The sequence below is a fragment of the Cryptomeria japonica genome, chromosome 7, assembly GCF_030272615.1.
Source record: "Cryptomeria japonica chromosome 7, Sugi_1.0, whole genome shotgun sequence".
Taxonomy (NCBI): domain Eukaryota; kingdom Viridiplantae; phylum Streptophyta; class Pinopsida; order Cupressales; family Cupressaceae; genus Cryptomeria; species Cryptomeria japonica.
Window position 1 is genome coordinate 731013562 of NC_081411.1, and position 20791 is coordinate 731034352.

General features: G+C 35.5%; 1 protein-coding gene across 2 annotated transcripts; it reads left to right on the top strand.

Moving 5' to 3' along the window:
• The first annotated feature begins 1364 nt into the window (after positions 1–1364).
• LOC131047464 (uncharacterized) lies at positions 1365–6620 on the top strand. Of its 2 annotated transcripts, none has more exons than XM_057981368.2 (6): positions 1365–4359; positions 4758–4850; positions 4962–5137; positions 5438–5570; positions 5655–5819; positions 6100–6620. In XM_057981368.2, exons 1-6 carry the CDS (start codon positions 3535–3537, stop codon positions 6331–6333), a joined length of 1626 nt encoding a protein of 541 aa, XP_057837351.2. In that variant the 5' UTR covers positions 1365–3534; the 3' UTR covers positions 6334–6620. The 2 variants fall into 2 exon arrangements, with proteins under 2 accessions (XP_057837351.2, XP_057837350.2); XM_057981367.2 differs by having other exon boundaries at positions 1368–4359; positions 5652–5819.
• The last annotated feature ends 14171 nt before the right edge of the window (positions 6621–20791 follow it).

A 20791-nucleotide genomic window follows, 5' to 3' on the forward strand; every position in this document is an offset into this window, starting at 1 on the left:
CTCCTTCATATACCTTACTTGAATGGGGCCTTGGATTTAAATTTCCCTCCAAATACTATTTTTTTTATATATATAATGTTTAGAACACTCTATATATATTTTTTATTAAAATAATCTCAATTTAAGTTACTCAAAGATAGAAATTATCATGTCCAACTTGAAATAACATCAATATTCTTTTCTCTTGCACAATCTTGTAGCCTAAAAGAAAAAAGAATAGGTTATAGGTCCTTTCATGATCCTAGTTTGAAAAAGAGGACATGAAAGATGAGACAAGTCAATTAAATGTTTGATTTTTATCTTGTCATTAAAAGGATCAAAATCATCACTACAAGGATGACCTCATAGTGTGTAGATATGACTTGCATCAAATACCTAAATTAGATTTGCGTATAAGACTGAATTATGAATGATAAATAATGATTAAATTAGCGATCAAAATCAAATTAATAAATCAATTAGATAGGAATTATGTTTCCTGAATATATCAATAAATAATAAACACAAGACTATGCACAAGAGATTATGTTCATTTGCTTAAATATTGTTTAGATTCTGCAATTGGAAAAATACGAGTGCTTAAATTAAAATTATTTACCAAGTTCAACAAGAATGTATATGTGGAACATTAAACGAATCAAAACGTGAAAGACATTCTTTCTGTTACAGGAAAACGAGGATTGGGTTGCATTAACACATGAGAAAGATTTGGGCAGGCTTTGTCTACATCGAAAGATTGGTACAAGGGGCTGATTTGATTCTCTCCTAACCGATGTATGATGAGGATCTCTGTATATGCCCTAGGGTATGTAGTACTAAGATCATGTCAGTTGTTATATAGAATTAGCATGCAGTAAAGCACAATGGAGGGAAAATATTTGTACTGCCAAAATTTAGGGGTCACCTTAGTTTTGATGGGTTTTATATATTATTAAGGCACGGTTCCCTAGAGTGGCAAATATAGTAGTTGTCTGTTCACATCTTCTTTCCATCTCCAAGCAAATCTCAAGTACTTGCAGTATTGTGTGTACAACACATTAATTGACTAGTCCAGAGCTAGGGACAAATGTAGGGTCAGGCTTAAAATTTTGTCCTCTGTTATGTGGGTTTAGAGAAGAATAGATCATTCCTAACTGAGTAAAAATTTGGGACAAGATGAAATGATTAAAGTGTGGTTAAGGGAATCAGAAAAGGAGGTTACAAACATACAAAGGACATGATTTTTGGGAGAAGAAAAATGCCTGAATCTCATCATGGGTAGATTAGGATGGTCACACATATGATGTAACCGTCTGAGTAAGGGAGAGAGAAAGAGAGATGGGGAAAGGCACAGGTCGGTGTTGTAGGTTGTGCGGTGGGTGGGACTTGTTTTAGTAAGATAAAAGCTATCTGAAAGTGAGGGGGGATGGAGGGATGAGTGTTGAAATCGATGTTAATTATGTTGAATTTTTTAAGGTGGGTTTTAATCATACTTAAATTCATTATTTAGACGTTGGTTGTTTGAGAATCCAGGTGGTTTCGGGGAGAGAGATTAGGAGGAGTGAATCTAGGTGTGATGGATTCTAGATGTTTGGTTTTGAATAGATGTGGTGGAAGTAGAACTAGATATAAATACTATCTTCTTTTTGCGTTGGGATGCTTGCGATTGGGATTCTGATTTATTGGGCAGAAAAAATGCATACAGCCAAGAGAGAAACATGGGTATTGATATGGATTGAGGAACAAACAAAGGGGAATAATGATTCAAATACCATTTACCATGCTAATCCAACTGGGTATACAGTGGTGAGGGCCTACAGGGTGCTTAAAGCTGCTTTTGTGCGTTGCAGAGCTAGATGCTAGTAGCTATTTAGGAGGGGAGGCATGAATGCAGAGAATTGGTCTTATGTGCAAATTTAGATCTTAGGAGGGGGCCAGTGGGGGCATGGATTAATGAGCCGAGAGCATGACCATGGCAGCTGAAGTGGGAAAGGAGAGCTTTAACGGAAGTGGGTCATGCAGGTGAGCAAGGAGGAAAAGCGGGGCCACAAAAAGCCAAAGTGTTCGATTGATTGCAGCTGCTGTTTTACTTCTTTGATGTGGGTGTAATGCATGTTGGGCCCTCAAAGACATAGGCTTATGGATAGATTGATTCAGATTCTGTTGGTTTTGCAACACTGCACACGTGTGATGAGGTGATAGGAAATTGGAATAGTAGGATTTCATAAGAATTGTGTTGTAGGCTCTATGAATCTGGAGCTGCCTGCACTTGTGTACCACGCGGTGGGCAAAAACATGATGAGAGATCAGAAAGTTCCTCTTTCTATTCTTTTGTTCTCCTTGAGAGCAAGCACTGCAGCTTTCCTTAGAATTAGGACATAATGGTGTTGGATCTGTTGCCACAGATACATATATCTTGCAAGCTAAGCTTTAGACAGATAGGGGAGGGCAAAATTTGTTAAAAAGTATATATGTTGGTACGCAAAACAGCAGAGAGGATACCAATCTTAATCAGAAATTAGAATCAACTGGCACTTATATGATATTCCTGGTTTCCTTGATGCAGTTTCTCTCCGTGATCATATTCCTCTTCTATAAGTAGTTTAACGTTGACTATTTCTCTCTTGATGCCTGGTATGTGTTTTGTTTCCCCCCATGTTGACTGTTGTTATGTGAGCTGTTGTTACTCTGATCTGTAGGACGATATATTTTAAGAGGCAATTGGGTATACATACCTGCTTTTCATAGTTCTGCTGAGAATCAGAAATTCTTGTTATATATAACCAATTGTGGGTATATGATCTTCTTATCCACTGGGGTTCTGTATGTGCCTTGCCTAACCAGGGATTGTGAATATGTGAATAACCTTCTCTTTCTAATGCTGTTCCACCCGTAAAGGCAAACAGTAGTGGGTTTATAGGCACATATCTGCTTATCTATAGAGCGATTGTGCTGCCTATTGCAAGGAAATATTTCTGGGTTTGTAAGCATATAGATGTCTCCTCCGGCTGGGTCACAGGAGTTGTGTGTTTCATATGTCAAACAACTGTAAAGGGCGTTGATTGGTCATCCTTTTTGTTTTCAGCCAAACAATTGGAGGTGTTTGTATTTGTGCCAGATCCTCCGATTTCTTTTCTCCTTTGAGGCTCTTTTCATGGCAGTAGCATCTATCAACTGGGTCTAAGTTCGACCTCTGGCAGCAAACAATTGTAAGTGCAAACTTGACTCCTCATAGTTCTGTTTTCTGAAGATCTTTGTAACCTTGCGGGAATACCAATTCTAGATATGTAAGCCTATGCCAGCTTCTCTTAGTTCCGCCCCTTTAAATCATCCCTGTGATCCAATCTTCTGGAGTTATTTGTATATTCCTTAACGTGTCTTGCTAGCAGTTCTAGTTTAACATAGGAGCTATTTTTTTGGGGACTCCTCAGTCACTTCAAAAGTTGTGTATATCCCTATTCTGATAGTCTTCGAGTGCACTTAGATATTAACTACATATATATAGTCTATTTTGCTAAGGACCTGGCAGTTCGGGATTTTCGTGTTGGATGTTAGATGGCAATGCTGCTGCTGAGATCAGGCGGTCTGTCTGGTCTGGCTGGCACTCAGAAGGTCCCTCTGTCATCCTTGACCTACACCAGGGAAGGCAGCATCAGTGGCAACATGATACAGGAGGAGAACTCACAGCATCCACATCAACAAAGGAGCTCCAGATCGAGCAGGAAGTCAAAGAACGGTCAGAAGAAGATCCCTCAGCGTGGTCTAGGTGTTGCCCAGCTGGAAAAACTACGCCTGGAAGAGCAACAAAAGCAGGAGGCAGCCTGTTTGGCATCTCTTCAAAGAGCTCATGCCCTCCCTCCATTTACAAGTGCACTGCATTCTCAGGCCGCCTTGCATCCTCAGGGGAATTCTCTTGTTTTTACTCATAATTGTGCTTCACAAATCAAGGGCAGGCCTCTTGAACAGCACCAGCCATTCATGTCCCCAACAAATAACTGCAAAATGTCAGATTCCATTATTTCTATGGTCAATCTCCACTCCATAAATTATAGGCAACAGATGGGATTGGGCAGCAGTAACAGTAGCCCACAGCAGCAGTCACCTAGGGAAGAAAACAGGGCGTTGACCAGGAATAGGAGCAGTGACCCAGAGTCAAGTGTGACTAATGTAGGTGTGGCCAGTTCTGGCTTTGTCTCAGGATCATGGCCTGCTCAGACAGGCAATGGTGAAGATATGAATCGATATTTGAATCAGGAAATGGATACGAGAAAAGCAAACATGTTTTCATTAAGATTTCAGAACTCCTCCAGCCCTCCAAATGAGTTCAGATTTTTTGAACCCTTTCTAAGATCTCCAGCCCCATCACGGAAGCTGCCAGTGGTAAGTTCATTCCCTTTAAATCCTTAGTAGCTAAAATATTATTTTGAAATCTTTGGGTAGCCGTTTAGAAAAGGTCCTATCTACTGTTTCTTTTCATTGGGATTGTCAAACCTCTCATGTTCTTAAAAAATAAATCTGATCCTCTTCCTTTTTCCAATTCTTTTTGTTTAAGAAATTCTATCTTAACAGGAAATAGGAATCTTGGGTTCTCAGACCCTCGGCAGCTCTTAAAAAAACAAATCTGACAATTATGACCCTCTTGGGTTTCTCCCTTATTTATTTTCATTTTATTTTGTTTAGTGAAATTATATCCTCTCATGAAATAGGAATCAGGATTGGAGGCAATATGATTTTCAAATATGTATCTAGTGACAGAGATCACGATATTGCTTGCACAGGTGAGCATTTCATCGTCTGGAGCTACCATGCAATTGGAGCCCCCTTCAAACCAAAGCTACTCAACAACTCCTTCCTATAATGAGGAAGACAGGGTACAGAATTATGGCTTCCTTTTAGATTTTTAGTTGTAATCCATTATTTTTTTTTACTATTATTGAATTAAGTAGGAAGGGTTCTAATTTTGTCATTGATTAGTGAATTAGATTGCCGGCATAAAACGACCCTGGCCTTTCTCCCAAGAGAATCCTACTTGCCCAGTTCAGTCAAAAGCTACTTGCCTGAATGTTGGGATTGGCATTCATCAGAAATTCGAGAATATTGGCAATTCAAATATAGATAGATTAGAGGCTATTAAACACGAATCTCCTGGCATTTTCAGGTATCTTCTAAGGCATGTCTTTTTTTTTTTTAATAAACGGCAGAGCTAGAAATATTAGTATTAAGGAGTAATTTTTTTAAAAAAATACACAGATTAATAGTTATCCAGCCCTTCTGGGCCTTCCCTGAAACTATAAAATTCAGAAAAGGGACTTAATCCCTTATGAGAGCAGTTTTTTATTCCACAATATTTCGAGAAAATTCATGTTTTTTCAATTTCTGGTTAAAATTTTTTTTTTACGTCCGAGTTACCATTATCTGCAACCTCTATTAGCTGATGTTGAAATATTGTGTATCTTAGAAATTCTTTGGGTATTTCTCTTGGATCCCTCAAGAAGAAGACAGCATGGCAAGCAAACTCTGAATTGGCATCCCCAGGTGATCAGCCTCATTCTGAGATAAGCTTCTCATGTGACAGTGGAAGCACTCCTAAGGTCTGCACAAGTTCTACCTCTTTGCAGCATGGTTTTATTTTGAATTGGAAAGCTTCATCTGAAAATGATTTTTCATCACAGGAGATTGAAACTCCTGATGGCTCCTTTTTGACTCTTGGTTTGCCTCATCCAACTGATGGGGATTGTCGTGGGAACGAACTTTACTGCAAACCGATACAACATTTCTCCACTTCTGAAACTAGTGATGAATGCGGACTGCCAAACAACCCTTCAATCCATCTAAATCAGGTAATTAATTTTCCCGTCTGTATGTTTGCAACTGGAAATGGCTATTCAGCCCATAGGATGCACCGATGCAAAAGTTACCCTCACACATCATAACTTATTCATTGGTGCATCCTAGAGGCTGTGTATTTTGTATTTTCTTAATCAGTGGAACAAATAGCATATTTTCCGATGTTGAAAGTCATGTTTATCTTAAGAGATTTAAGCAATCTCAAGGGTTGCATTTCTTTTGTGTTGGTTCATTGATGGAACATGGAGCTAAGTATGATCTCTTTGTATTCAGGAAATTAGTGGAGGCCTAAGCACCACAGCGGTTTTTCCATCTAATGGATTGCTTAAACATTGCTCCATCAAATCAGCAGATTTTAGACACCAGGAGGACCAATCTGTGCCTTTTTACAAATTTCTGCATACCCTGAGCGATCAAGGAACTGCAGACTTTATTTGTTTGGACAAAAAAGTAAGCAATAGAGATCCAAAGGAATCGGTTGATTTGAAATTAAGGTTATCTCTCTGAGTGGTAGAGGCTTAGAAGGTTAACATGAATTCCTTAAATGTGAAGCGATAAGGATATTTATATGGGTTAAGTACCCATTTCCCCCACTCCTGTTTTGGTTTTTAATTAACTGCTACTCCTAGGTATTGATGAACCATCCATATATTTGGATGGGAGTACACTGATTGTTTTGTTATTTAAATATAGTCAAATGGAGGGAGTACTGACTGTTGTGCATCGATTTGTTTGTAAGATGCCCAAAAAATCCTGTTTTGTACTCCGATATTAATGATGTTTTTTTGAGTGAAGTAATGGAGTCATATCTATGAATGGCCTGTGAAGTTATATCTATGCATTCCTGTGAAGTTATATCTATGCATGGCTTGTGAAGTTATATCTATTTTGGTGTTTCAAAACATTTTGCAAGAGACTGAGAGCATCATACTTCTCTTTGCTCCCTCCATAAGTGATAATTACTACCCGAGTCGGTGCTTGCAGTGTTGATCCCACTCCCTGTACTAAAACTAGGGTGTTCAAAAGCAAGCTTAAATCATATTTTTCTTGCAGATGCCTTGAATTCACTCTCAATGAATGCCATGTTGATATGGATCCTGCCCTGAAAATAGCCCTGAGCCATTTTCCTATACTCGCTTTTTAGTTCATACATCTCTGTTAGGTTTTCTTCGAGATGCATTTCTTGTATCTGCCTATTTGTGCTGTAAAGAGCTAGCTTCCTTAGGTTCTTTTGATTTTGTGCACTGCAATTTTTGCTTTTGGTTACTTTTAAAGTTGCACAAGTGTGGTTTGATTTATGACATTTATTTTTAACAATTTTTCTATATAACATTTCTATTTGTTTTCAATAATAATCAATAAGAGTAAATGTTAAAATTAATTATTTAAATATTTATAATTGATTACCATCATTAATGCTCATGATATTATGTATGAATGTGTAGTAAATACATATGTTGCTCATCTTAGCTTCATTACAAGTCCAAACCAGCTCTTAAAATCTTAATCAATAGTAATAGGTTGTTTATGTACTCAACCTAATTAAGAAATATTTAATAAATAGAAGCAAATGGATGTGTAGATATGATGATTGCTCATCTTAGCTTCATTAGAAGTCCAAACCAACTCCTAAAATCTTAATCAATAGTAATAGGTTGTTTTCCTGCTCAACCTAGTTAAGAAATCATTTAATAAATATATAGGAGCAACTATTCTTATGTTGATTAGTGATCTCTATGTGTTAAAGGAAATCATGCAATTAACATAAAGAGGTCAACCATCATTTCAGTTTTGGGACATTTGTGCAACTTGTTGACCAGCCATTTCCATAAGCAGTCATGCAAGTTTAGTTGGCATTAAATATATCCTCATTAGTGAAATAATTTACATGTTCATTTGAGTTCTCTTAATTGTGTAATAGATAGATGTATTTGTTATTGTACTTTTCAAAATTTTATATTTTTATATAATTTTTTTAAAACTCTAGGTTTCTAGTTGTGATGGTATTTCAAGGTTCAAATTCTTGGGAAAGATAGTAGTGAAGACAATGTTTAAATAAATCAGAAGTAGAGGTAGATTGACAAGTTCAAGTTTAGTCTCAAGTTCAAGGTTTAAACTTGTGTATTAGTGTGACCAACATTTTTGGTAGTGTGAGAGTTTTTTGAAATGTGTTAGACATGAAAACAAAAACATCTATTGGATACATGTATTTTAGTAAATTCTTATCGATAGTAGATGCCAAGGCAATGAAAGAAATGCAATTAATTTGTAGGCATTTTAAAATGTTCTCAAGCAATCAAATTTAATTATGTTAGCTTGAGACAATGCTTCTAATCACATCCGCGCTCCGCTTCTAGAAGTGTTAAATGAGAAGTATTTTTGGTTTTCTTATAATTTTACTTTATGCTTCTACATCTCTTATTATAAGTCATTTTGAGCCTTTCATGATTTAGATGATTTATAAGAGGTAAACCTAAAGGTATTTTTTAGGTCAGGTTGAGGTAAACATCAATTGATGTATAAAATTCCAAATTAATTTTTTTATATTCAATAGATTTTTTAAAATTATTCTCTTTATCATTCTCTTTATTATTTTGCTAGTAAACTTTGAATAGGTCCAAGGGGTTTAAAAATAAGAATTGGAAGTTCAATAATGACGTTTAATAATTTTTGTTTTATATTTAACACATTTGCAAAATGATTCTAACCCAAAAGATATAGAACTTTCCCAAAATATTATCACAACCAGAAACATACTATAAAAAAATTAAAATGGGTCAGCGAGTAAATGGGAACAACGGCTTAAGCCATTAGGTGTAGGCTTGAAGTAAAAGAAATGTTGTAGCGAAACAAAAACAACAAAGGAAGCCAACTGATCATGTTGTTGAGGCTATGACAACTTATCATGGGATGGTCCTAGCAAAGGAAGCCAATTGCACCAGAGTCTGGTGCGAAGGAAACTCTTTGAATATAATAAAATGTTTGAACAAGGAGTTCCTGCCATCTTGGTTAATAAACAATGCTATTAAAGCAACGAAGAAAATAAGTGACACATTTGAAATGTGTGTTTTCACACACGTGTACAGGGAAGCTAATTCGTGTGCTGACTGGCTCGCCAACTTGACCTGCAGAATTGAGGAAATCATTACTATTAATGGTGAGAGCGAACTTGCATGTGAAGCGAAATCCTTGCTCGATCTGGACCGTATCGAGATGAGGCAATGTGGCATCATCAACCATAATTTCTAAATGCTTCTTCCACTTATTTCAATGAAGGCTTACAATGGCGGTGATGAACATTTATTTAAGTGTCTTTTCATAATTGCTTGGCATGGATTCAAGGCTGTTTTTCAAGGCAACAATAGAAACCAGAGAAAAAGAACCAGAGCCGAGAGTAGGAAATTCAGTGATTGCGAAGGAAAAATGGGAGGGAACAAAAAAGGTTCGAGCCTACCTCTTGCTCAGAATGGAGGAAGGACAAAGAGGTTTGGGATATTCTTCAGGAGGGGAGTTTAAGTGTGTTTATGGAGAGGCTTAGTGGGAAAGATCCAACGATCAGTACACACTTTATCAAGAATTGGAAGAATGACAAAGTTTTGGTGGGGACCTAGATGATGACTGTGGATGAGGAGATTATTGCTGAAGCCACGGGGATGATGACAGAGGGCATGAAATTCTATAGAGATCGCAACATCTGATAAGGCAGCGAACAAATTTCCTGTCACGAAAGGTGAGAAGAAGAAAATGGTGAAGGTTGACAACTCCTATCACTCCCCAAAACGTATATGCAGGCCATGGAGGTTCGTTTTGTTTGCTACAATTACCTATATAACATTGGATGATAGATTTACGAGAGCTTATGGGCACCATTTTGTGTTGCTCAACCATTTCCACCATGGGGAAAAGGTAAGCTTGCCATACTATCTTGCATGTTCCATGGACCATACTATCAAAGAGATACAGAAAGACCCCAAGGGCGACCATGCTCTTCATCAGGGTCTGATGGCTCTTGTGTATAAATTGCTGAAAGAGAAATGCATTGAAAAACCTATTAAAGGTAAAAATGCAAGGGATGAGGAAACAAAGAGTGAGGTTAGTGGTTTTAACTTCGACTCGGAAACTGAAGGCGAGTCAGAGGAGCTAAGTAAAAAGGGGATGAACAAGGGAAAGAGGAAGAGGATAGTGGTGGATTCAGATATTTTAGAGTCTGAGGCCGAGTCCTTCAAAGGTAAATTCATCAAAAGCAAGAAAGGTAAAGGCACCAGAAAGCAAACCCAGAGGAAGAAGAACATCAACAGGGGAGGTAACAAAGATATTAATCAAATTTTGATTGATTTTGATGAGGAGGTTAAAAATGATAATGGGCAGGGTAAGGAGGGAGATGATATCTCGGTTGTGGGCAGCAATGAGGATTTGAATACTCAAGGTCTGCAAAAAGAGGATCAAGAGGACAAAAGGGGCAAATCTAGTGATTGTGTTGGAGAAAATGAGACTATTAAGGGTTTCTGTGATACCGTCAACATAATGGTGAAAGACATAGGCAGTCTGAAGAAGGATATGAATGTCGTCAAAAGAGCCACGATAGGCGACAAACCTTTGTCTGAAAATGTCAAAGAATTGGTGGTGGCAATTAATAATGCTGAAGCCATTGAAAACATGGTGAGTAAAATTATTGAAACTGAAAAAAAGGTTAAGGAGATGGAAGGAAATAAAGAGGTGAAAGGGATGGAAATTGCTATGAACAATCTGGGCAGCAGAGTTGACATGATGGAACTCACAGTAAAGAAGATAGCTGAATAGAACTTCCAGATTCTCAAAGCCTTGGTGGACAACATGAACATTTTGATTAACAGATTTGATAACATCAAAGATAAAGAGGGCGACAAGGATCAGCTAGACAAAAAAGGTCACGAGAAGAGGACTAGAGCCAACACCAGGAATAAAGGCGACATCAAGGTTCGAGAGCTGGATGAGTTAAAGACCTCTACGAACAACATGAAGCAGATGGTGGTCCACGCTGAAGATATCATGAAAAATATCTACCTGTCTCGGTCTCGGTCTCTATCTTAGTGCTGTCTTTTTGCTTTCCTTTTGTTGTCTTTTTGCGGTTCTTAATGTTAAGTGTGTTGAGATCCCTTTTTGTTCGGGTGGGATCAGTTTTTGTTGTTGGAGTCATCAGGCATGGTTCTTTCAAGTTCTATTGCTCTCCTAATTTGTAAAAGGTTGGGTTCCTTTCAAAAACATGTTTTTACTTAATCAAAACAATATCATAATATACTTTAGTCTAAATAGTAGCACTATATTTGAACCATAACTTTGAACTTTGTATTAGTGTGGTAATCTCCTCTAATACTATGTGCATATGCTCTTGCTACTCCTTTAGGATGTGAAAGTTCTCTAGATAGAAGCAAAAAAATGTCTAAGCTTGAGATTCTACACTCTAAAAATCATTATGTCCATCACTAGTGCTTTACAAAGAAAGTAAACCTAAAGATACTTTTTAGGTCATTATTGAGGTTGCATGTGATTTAAATTTAATTTATTACAAATAATAGCTTCAAAATTTATTTTATCATTTTATCATTTTTATTTTTTAAAATTATTAAATTTACATTTTATTAAATTAAAAATATAATATTTCATTTAACTGCAAAAGGCCATGGCCTATAATATATTAATAATAATTGAAGATTTACATATACAAAGAAAGTAAACCTAAACATACTTTTTATGTCATTATTGAGGTTGTATGTGATTTAAATTTTATTTATTACAAATAATAGCTTCAAAATTTATTTTATCATTTTATTGTAAGTTATTAAATTTTCTCATTTTTAAAATTATAAAATTGTGGTTTAATTTATGAAACATTTTTTATTTTTTATCTGATTTTTTACTTGTTAAGGTTTCTACTTGTTTTCAATAATAATTAATAAGACTAAATGTTCACATGCAGTCTTTTAGAAAGGTATTAATTGTGTTTAGATACTGCATTATAATGTGAGTACCATCATTAATGCTCATGATATTATGTATGGATGTGTAGTAGATGAATATGATGGTTGCTGACCCTAGGTTCATTACAAGCCATAACAAACTCGTAAAATCTTAATCAATAGGAATAGGTTGTTTATGTGCTCAATCATAACTAGGTTGATTGAGAGAAATCATTTAATAGATGTACAGGAGCAACTAGATCCTTGTATTGATTAGTGTTCTCTATGATGTGTGATTGTGTTGAAAGAAAATATGCAATTAACATTAGAGGTCAACCATCATTTAGCTTTTGGGATATTTGTGCCAATTATTGACAAGTCATTTCCGTAAGCAATCATGCATGTTTATTTAACATTAAATAAATAGATCCTCACTATTGAAATAATTTACATTTTCATTTGAGTTCTCTCTTGAATGGGTAATAGATAGATGCATTTGTCATTGTACTTTTCAAATTTACATGCTATACATAATTATTTTTAACTTGATGGGGCTTTCATTGTAATGGTATTCCTAGGGTTTAAGCTCTTGGGATAGATACTAGTGAAGAAAATGCTCAATATTCCCAAAAGTAGGGGCAGATTCACAAGTTCAAGTTTACTCTCAAGTTTAGTCAAGAGGTATAAAATCATAGGTTACAAGACCTTGGGGTATTAAAAAAATTCCTTATGAGGATAAACTATAGCTTAGTCTTAACCTAATGGAGGCTCCATTGGTTGGAATATCAAAACCTTGGGATATATATATATATATATATTTGTATGTGTATATATGTATATGTATATATATATATATATATATATACGTATATATATATATATATACATATATGTATATGTATATGTATATGTATATATATGTATGTATGTATGTATATGTTTATATATATGTGTGTGTGTGTGTGTGTGTGTGTGTGTGTGTGTGTAGTCACATAAATCTGTCCAATTTAATTAAATGAATATTTTCTATTTATTTGATTAAAAATCCACTAGTCATCAATTAATTAAATTAATTAATTAATTCATCTTCAAACATTCTTCTATTAATTAAATAAATTATTCAATTTATTTTAATTAATTCATTAAACCAAATTCATAATCAATTAAATGAATAAATCATATTTATTTCATTTAATCCCCTTTTCCTCTTTTAAATAAATTAAATAAAACATTTATTTAAATCATAATCCCCCCCCCCACTTGCATTTTCCTACAAATGCAACTTGCACACATTTATTGAAATAAATAAATTTTATTTTAAATAAAATCCTATTTTCCCTCACCCACCAAATCCACTTGCAAGCCTAAACCCCTTCTAGATTCTTCTAACCCCTTCCTAATTAGCCCAATCCATCCCCTAATTATTGTCACAATCCTAAGCAACTTGAAGTCACTTCTCAAAGACTTCAAAGTCTTTGAAAAGTATTAAATGCTTTGTGTGTTCAACAATCTAACCTCTAAAGTCTTCCAAAACCACTAATGGCTCTTACATGACCATTAATGACTCTTACATAACCATTTATGGTTAATTCAACTTGCACTCATGTGTCTCCTCAAATATTTATTGCTTTGACCATGGTTATCCCTTTTGCCTTTGCACAACAGTTTATCCATTGGATAAAAGCTTTATTCTTTGAATAAAAAATTTATTCACTCAACCCAACCTTGACCTTGACTCCCAAGTTAACTCTTAGGTCATGTAAAAAATTTAATGCTTATTCCCTCTCCTCTCAACCTATCTCACATTGACACTTGTCATCCTGAGATTGGGTTGAAAGCCCTCACATGGAATGAATCATTCAATCCTGACCCTTGTCGAGTTTACTCAATCTCAACCATCCATTTGCTCCATTTTACCTATAAATAGAGCTCACATTCCTCATTTTCAAATTCTCAAGCATTTAGCATTCATAGTCATGATCCTGAAAACTTGTATGCATCTAAGTTATAGAGAATTTTAGAGAGCATTTAGCATAAATCACTAATATCTTGTCATTTTGGTTTAAAATAAATCATTTTAGCATCATAGCATCTAGTATTAGCTTTTTATTCACATTTAGAGTAAATACTTCAATCTCAAACCTCCATAAGAATCCATAGTGCAAAAATCTGTTGAGAGCTACACTATTTTGGAACTTGGAGAGGAGAGGAACAAAGGAGAAGGAGCTAAGAGCATGTTAGAAGGCATTTGGAGATGTCTCATCATATTTACTTTCTTAGTTAAATATTAGCTCATGCTTTTGGTATATCTTTTGATATGCCTGTTTAGGATAATCTTTTGTTGCTAACACTAACGTTTTGCTCTTGTGTGTGTGTTGTCATCGAACAGATTTTCTAACGCTTTTGCAGAGCATCAATATGTATATGTATGTATATGTATGTATATGTGTGTGTGTGTGTGTGTGTGTGTGTGTGTGTGTGTGTGTGTGTGTGTATTATACACACATTTACATACACATACACATACACATACACATACACATACACATACACATACAAGGTGATTTTTTCCTAAAAACAATAAGCAAATACACACACACACACATTTATTTTTGTGTAATATATACATATGTTTTTTTCTAAAAATAATAAGTAAATTTCAAATTATACATAGTGTTTATTGTGAGAAATTTGCTTACAATGCTTATTTCTCCATAGGGATAACTTATTTGTTATTTTTTGTCTAACTCTTGAATGTAGTGTTGTTTGTGTAACAAAGAATTTTATGCTTTAAAATACTAGCTTGGTGGTTTTGTTTGATGTATTTAGAAGGCACAATTATAGACTTGCGTATTTCTGACTACTTTATACACTTTTCTTGTTTTACCAAATTGAAAAATTGGGTGAAAATTCAATTTCACATTTGGATTTTGGGCTTACAATTAAATTTTGTTTTAATCCTAAGGTGACATTTTCCTATGCTTTCCTCTCATTTTATTGGATGAACTTGAGGATTAAAAATAAATACCATTTCCCAAAACTTTTTAGGGGGCTTACCTTGGATTTCATCACCAAGGGGACAACTTAAATTCTAATGTATTGGAAAAGTATAAAAAGTAGTAGTTGAATCAAAAGACATGCTTCATATAAGGGAATTTTATCATTTTAGCTAAGCCCCCAATAACTTTACGCCTTTTGGAAGTGAAGGAGAAGAGTGGGTTACCCTCTACTTTAGGCTATTTGGGTTTTTCACTTTCATATTTACAAATTAGGTCCCATGTGCCCTTGTCATTTTTTGAGGATTCCCTTAGAAAACCTCGTATAATATAGTTTAAAACCATTGACCATCCTTCCTCGTGGTGCATCAGATATTTGTTAGGCTCAAGAAGTTGCAACATGCTTTCGAAGTGGAGAGACAAAGCTAACTTTGGGTAAGGCTTTAGTCTCCAAGGTAAGGGGTGTATATGTGGTGGATGAAAGGAAATTAAGATATCAAAACAACTTCCTACACTAACCTTGAGAGGAGGGTTATGCAAAAATTTATATCTTTACATCAATTACAAAAACTAATAGAAATAAACATAAATAACATGTATACCACAACATAGTTACTTACATGGGGAAAACCCTTTCGGGAGAAAAACCCCACACTCCAAAAGCTACCTATTATATTATTCATAAATCTACAACAAATTACAATATATTTGTAGAGCAATCTTCTCACAAAAGTATCACTAACTAGAGATCTAGAGGTAACTCAATAGCTATTAGACTGTCACAATACATCACAATAAACAGATGTAATACAATGCCCTCATAAAATAAGGTTGTCTTCTAGGGAAAAAAACACACACACAATATGTTGAACATTTGGAATACTGAGAGGGATGGGGGAGGTGAATCGATATTCTATTGAATAAATTAAAACTTTTAAATAACCATCCATACAATATGTGAAGGAAAGTGAAACTATGAGAAAACACACAACACTTGACACTAGCATTTTTATGTGGAAACTTGTAAGAGAAAAATCACGGAGAGGATTAACTCTCAATATCTTATAACCGGTTATAAAATATTACAAAAGTTCTCACTACACGACTCACTACCCAAATAAGGTTCACTGATGGAGGGCTTGCTGCCCAAAATTCTATAAAAAAATGAATTGTTAAAGTTGCATCTCAAACATGCATGGAGTACAATTCTGATTAGGTTTTGTACATAGATTCTGCACACTTCATTAGCTCTGTTGTCACATATCATTGTATACCACTATCATTGCTTCTATCTTGTCTCTTTTCACCAAAACACACACACACACACACACACACACACACACACACACACACACACACACACACACACACACACACACACACACACACACACACACACACACACACATATGTATGTGTGTATGTTGGCCTATTTGTCATTGTTGTCATTGATGCCATGAATGCCATTTGTTATCCGACATGTATGTATGTGATCTGATCCTGAAAGTTTGCTTCATGTATGCAATATTGGTTTATCATGTATGCATAGTTTTGAGGCTCGGTATTCAACGTTACCAGAAGATAGATTTGGGTTCGGTCTTATCTGAACATGGTGATAGCACATGCTTCAAGATGCATTTAGATTCAGTCCTATCCAGATGTGCTGGAATGCATACTTGTTGTTGGAAGCTGACATTGCATGAAAACACTCGATTGCTGTAGCGTGTGGATAAGTCCGGTCTCATCCTCTCCGGTTGAGTTGACTTGTCAATTATTATGATGTGGGTATATATTGCCAAGAATATTATGTGTTAGATGTATGGTTGTTGAAAAACAACTATTTTGTGTACTATATGCGAAAGATTGTGGTTGTCTATTATATGCAAATCAGGTATAGAGAATTTATGAGACAACTTATGCACTTCAAGGGAATTGTATTCTATGCATATGTCAGATGCAACTACAACAGTTCAATGTTTTTATACTTTGTAATCTGACTGTAAGCCTTCTTTTGTATATCAGACAATGAGTCCAAATCGACAGTTAGCCAAATCGATAGTGAGCCAAACTGGCAGTGAGCCACCCTTGTACTGTGTAACCGGTTACACATTACACTATTCTTGAGAGTATCATCTCTTCATGGTTTTTACTGAATTGGGTTTTCCACATATAAAATCTGGTGTTATGCGTTATGCCTCGATTTTGTTTATTGCATTAGAATTATGCTATGTGATTGGTTAATTAGAAGTATAAATAAGTTCAAGGGAATACTGATTCACCCTTCCTCTCTTAGTATTCCGGTTATTCAACAATTGGTATCAGAGCCAAGTCCTTTAGAAGAGTCTAACCACTCAAAGGAGATCCAAAAAGTTGAACTTATGGATTTGAACAATGATTTGAGAAAATCTCTTGAAGAACTTGAGGCAACAAAATCTGAAAAAAAATATTTGAAGGAGAATGTTCAACTAGCTAATGTTTGCATTAAGAAACTAAGAGAGTAAATTAAAAAATTCAAGATAAGACTCAAAGAAGTCAATGAGGAGCTCAAGCAAGCAAACAACACCATTTCAGATCTAAGGATCAAAGATGAAAATAATGAGAAGACTAAAGAACACCTGAATCAAATGGTGAATTGCAAAATAGAAGAATGCGAGAAGCTAAATCAATTAACACTTCTCAAAGTAGATCTCGAGAAAACAAAAAACCAACAAAGCAATAGTGAATTTGGTAAACCTGACACAATAACGCACACTAAGGAAGCTCTGGAAATGAAGAAGGAAGAAAAATCTGGTGGAGAAGAATCATCTCCGGTAAAACCAACAGTCACCAAGGAGGGAAAAGGTAAGTCTCCAGTCAAGCAACATGTAAGTATGAAAACACCTCTTTTAATGGTTTTTGCTACAAATGTAATAGAATAGGACATAAGTATTGGCATATACTAGATTTGGTTAAGTGTTGTCATTAATGTCAACACTATATCCCGATTGGATATGGTTCTGCTATCCCGGTTGGACCTATCTCGATTAGTCTTGGTATTCATCTTGGTTTTGGCTACGATTCTGATCCGGTATGATCAGATTCTTGGATTCGGTTTCAGATGCTTATTCAGGATGGTTATATGCTTTCCATATTTTGCTGGTTCATGATTTGGTGCTCTAGTAGCTATCGCTTATGTTCCCAGTTGATATTTCTCGGTACCAGTTAGCAATATTTGATGATTTGGTTAAATAATTTTGGTCCAGCTTATGGAAACAGTTTCTATTGTGCTGAAGGTGCTTCTTGATCGCGTCCTAATTGTTTGGTGGCTTTGCATTAGCTGGCGTGCTATTATGATGGTCCTATTTGGATCCGGTTAAACTTTATGTGTTATTGCACCGAGGGTTTCTATTGGTTGGTGAAACATGTTGGATTTTGGTCTTAGCAGAATTTTCGATGGATGTAATTGATTAGGAATTTGAATTAGGTCCATGCTATGTAATGCAAGTCATATTATTGGTCTGGTGGTATCGTGTGATGTAATTTATGTAATTAAGAGTTTATGGGTTTAGGGTTTAATCAGCCTTATTAATAAGGTTGATGATCTATATTTATAGGTGACTTATTCATGTAATTGGGTATGGTTATGGGATTGATGTTTGTGTCTGCATTATCAAAGAAAGGCTTATGTGCAAATAAAGTCGTATCTTTCAGCAAAGGGTTGAGAAGGTTTTTGTGTTGCAGAGCAGACATCTATTCTTAACTAGAACTGTATCAAGCATTAGTAGATGCTACTTTCACTATTCATTTTCTCTGTATTATAGTCCAATATTTTGTAAGTCAGTGAGACTTCTCTTTTTGTGATGAGCAGTGAGCTCTAGGTTGTTGGCCTGATTGCAAGTGCAATCCCCATTGTAATTATTTCACATATTGCTGCAAAAGTATTATCTGACTGTGGGTAGGGTTTCCCACCGTGGTTTTTCCCTTTACCGGGTTTTCCATGTCAAATATTGGTGTCATGTGTTTTGTGCTTTCATGCTTTATCTTTCATTGTGTTGTGCTCTAGTATAAATCTTATAATTTGCATTAACTGTTGTACTTGTGAAAAAACTGATTCACCCCCCCTCTCAGTTTTCTCTTGGTATTAGTTTATTCTAAAAATTGGTATTAGAGCAAGGTCCTCTTTGTAGAAGCTTAATCGGTTGAGGAGATCCGATGGCATTAGCATCAAGTTCTACTTTCAACCCTATCGAAAGGAGAGTCCCATATTTGATTGCACAAATTACAAAATATGGAAGGAGCGAATGAATATTCATCTGAGATGTCTTGGAGTTGAAGTTTGGGAGATAGTAGAGAAAGGGTATATACCTCATGATCCTAATTTTGGAACACCGACACCTACCGATGAACATAAGAGAGCTGAAAATGATGTTACAGCAAAAGAAGCACCGTTGAGTGCCCTATCTGATGAAAAGCTATTGAATGTCATAGAGTTGGAGAAAACAAAGCAGATTTGGTTAAAACTTGATACTCTTTATGAAGGCGACCAAGCAGTAAAAATTGCAAAACTTGAAGGTTTCCGGGTGATATGAAACTTTGAAGATGGAATAAGATGAGACGATTAGTTCTTTCATGGATAGAGTAAATGGAATTGTCATGGGAATCAAATGTTGTGGCGGATCAGTTAGTGAGGATGAGGTTGTGACAAATATTTTGAGAGTTCTACCTCCGACTTACAAAATGAAGGCTACTGCAATTAATGAACTTCAGACAATGTCAAGTACCCCTGTTACTAGAGATACATTACTTGGGAAATTGACTGCTTTTAAGCTTGAAGAACTTGGATATCAAAGTGCTACTAAAAGTGAAACTGCATTTAAAGCATCTATGTCTGGTAAGCAGAAGATAGATTGGAAGGAGTTGTATGATAAATATTTGGAGGATATTGAAAGAGAAGACAAAGAAATTGAAGAGTTAGAAGCCCTGATTGCTAGAAGAATTCCTGAAGGATCGAATGGAAGTAAGTATGAAGGAAAAGTCCATTTTAAATGTTTTCATGCAATAAGATTGGTCATTTTGCTTCTAGATGTCTTGAAAGAGCTACTAGGAATCATGAAAGATTTGTGAGGAGTTATAAGCCTAATCCAGAATATTAGAGAAGTCCTAGATTTAGAAGGAATAAGGATAAATCATGTTATTATGTTGGTGATGATGATTTTGGTATTACTTGATGATGATGAACTTGTAAGTGGAACCGACAATGGAAGCTTCGTTAAAGATTGGGTCTTAATTGCTATCAAGGATGATTCTCCAGAACCTGTCATTGAAGCAACTCATACTAAGGAGAAGGCTTTAGCTGCTAAAATTGAAGAGAAGGATGAATGGGTTATAGATAGTGGTTGATCACATCATAAGGCTGGTGACAAGAGAAAATTTCTAACACTGCAAGAATTTGATGGCGGACTAGTCAGATTTGGAGACAACAAGGCATGTAGGATCAAAGGCAAAGGGACAATATAATTGGATGATAAGACTAATACTAATAATGTTTATTATGTTGAAGACTTAAAGAATAATATTTTAAGTGTAGGTTAGATGGTGGATAGAGGGTTTCATTTGTAGTTCAAGGATGGAAAATGCAAGATCATCAATAGATCTGGGTTGGAAATTGCTTCCAGAAACTAGACCAAAGGAAACATCTTTCATCTGAACTCCGATGAGAAAGCTTGTTTGATTGCTCAGATTGATGAAAGATAGTTATGGCATAAGAGGATGTGTCATGTAAATTTTGATTGCATAGTGAAGATCAGTTCAACATAGGCTGTTAGAGATTTGCCCAAGATTGTTAAACCTCATAACTCGATATGTAGAGAATGTCAAATGGGTAAGAAAACTAGAGCTTCTTTTAGAAGTATACATGATAAATCAAATGAAATTCTTGATCTTATTCATATTGATTTGTGTGGACCGGCAAGGACTAATTTTTTTCAAGGTGATAGGTACATTATGTTACTTATTGATGATTATTCTAGAATGATGTGGGTTGCATTCTTAAAA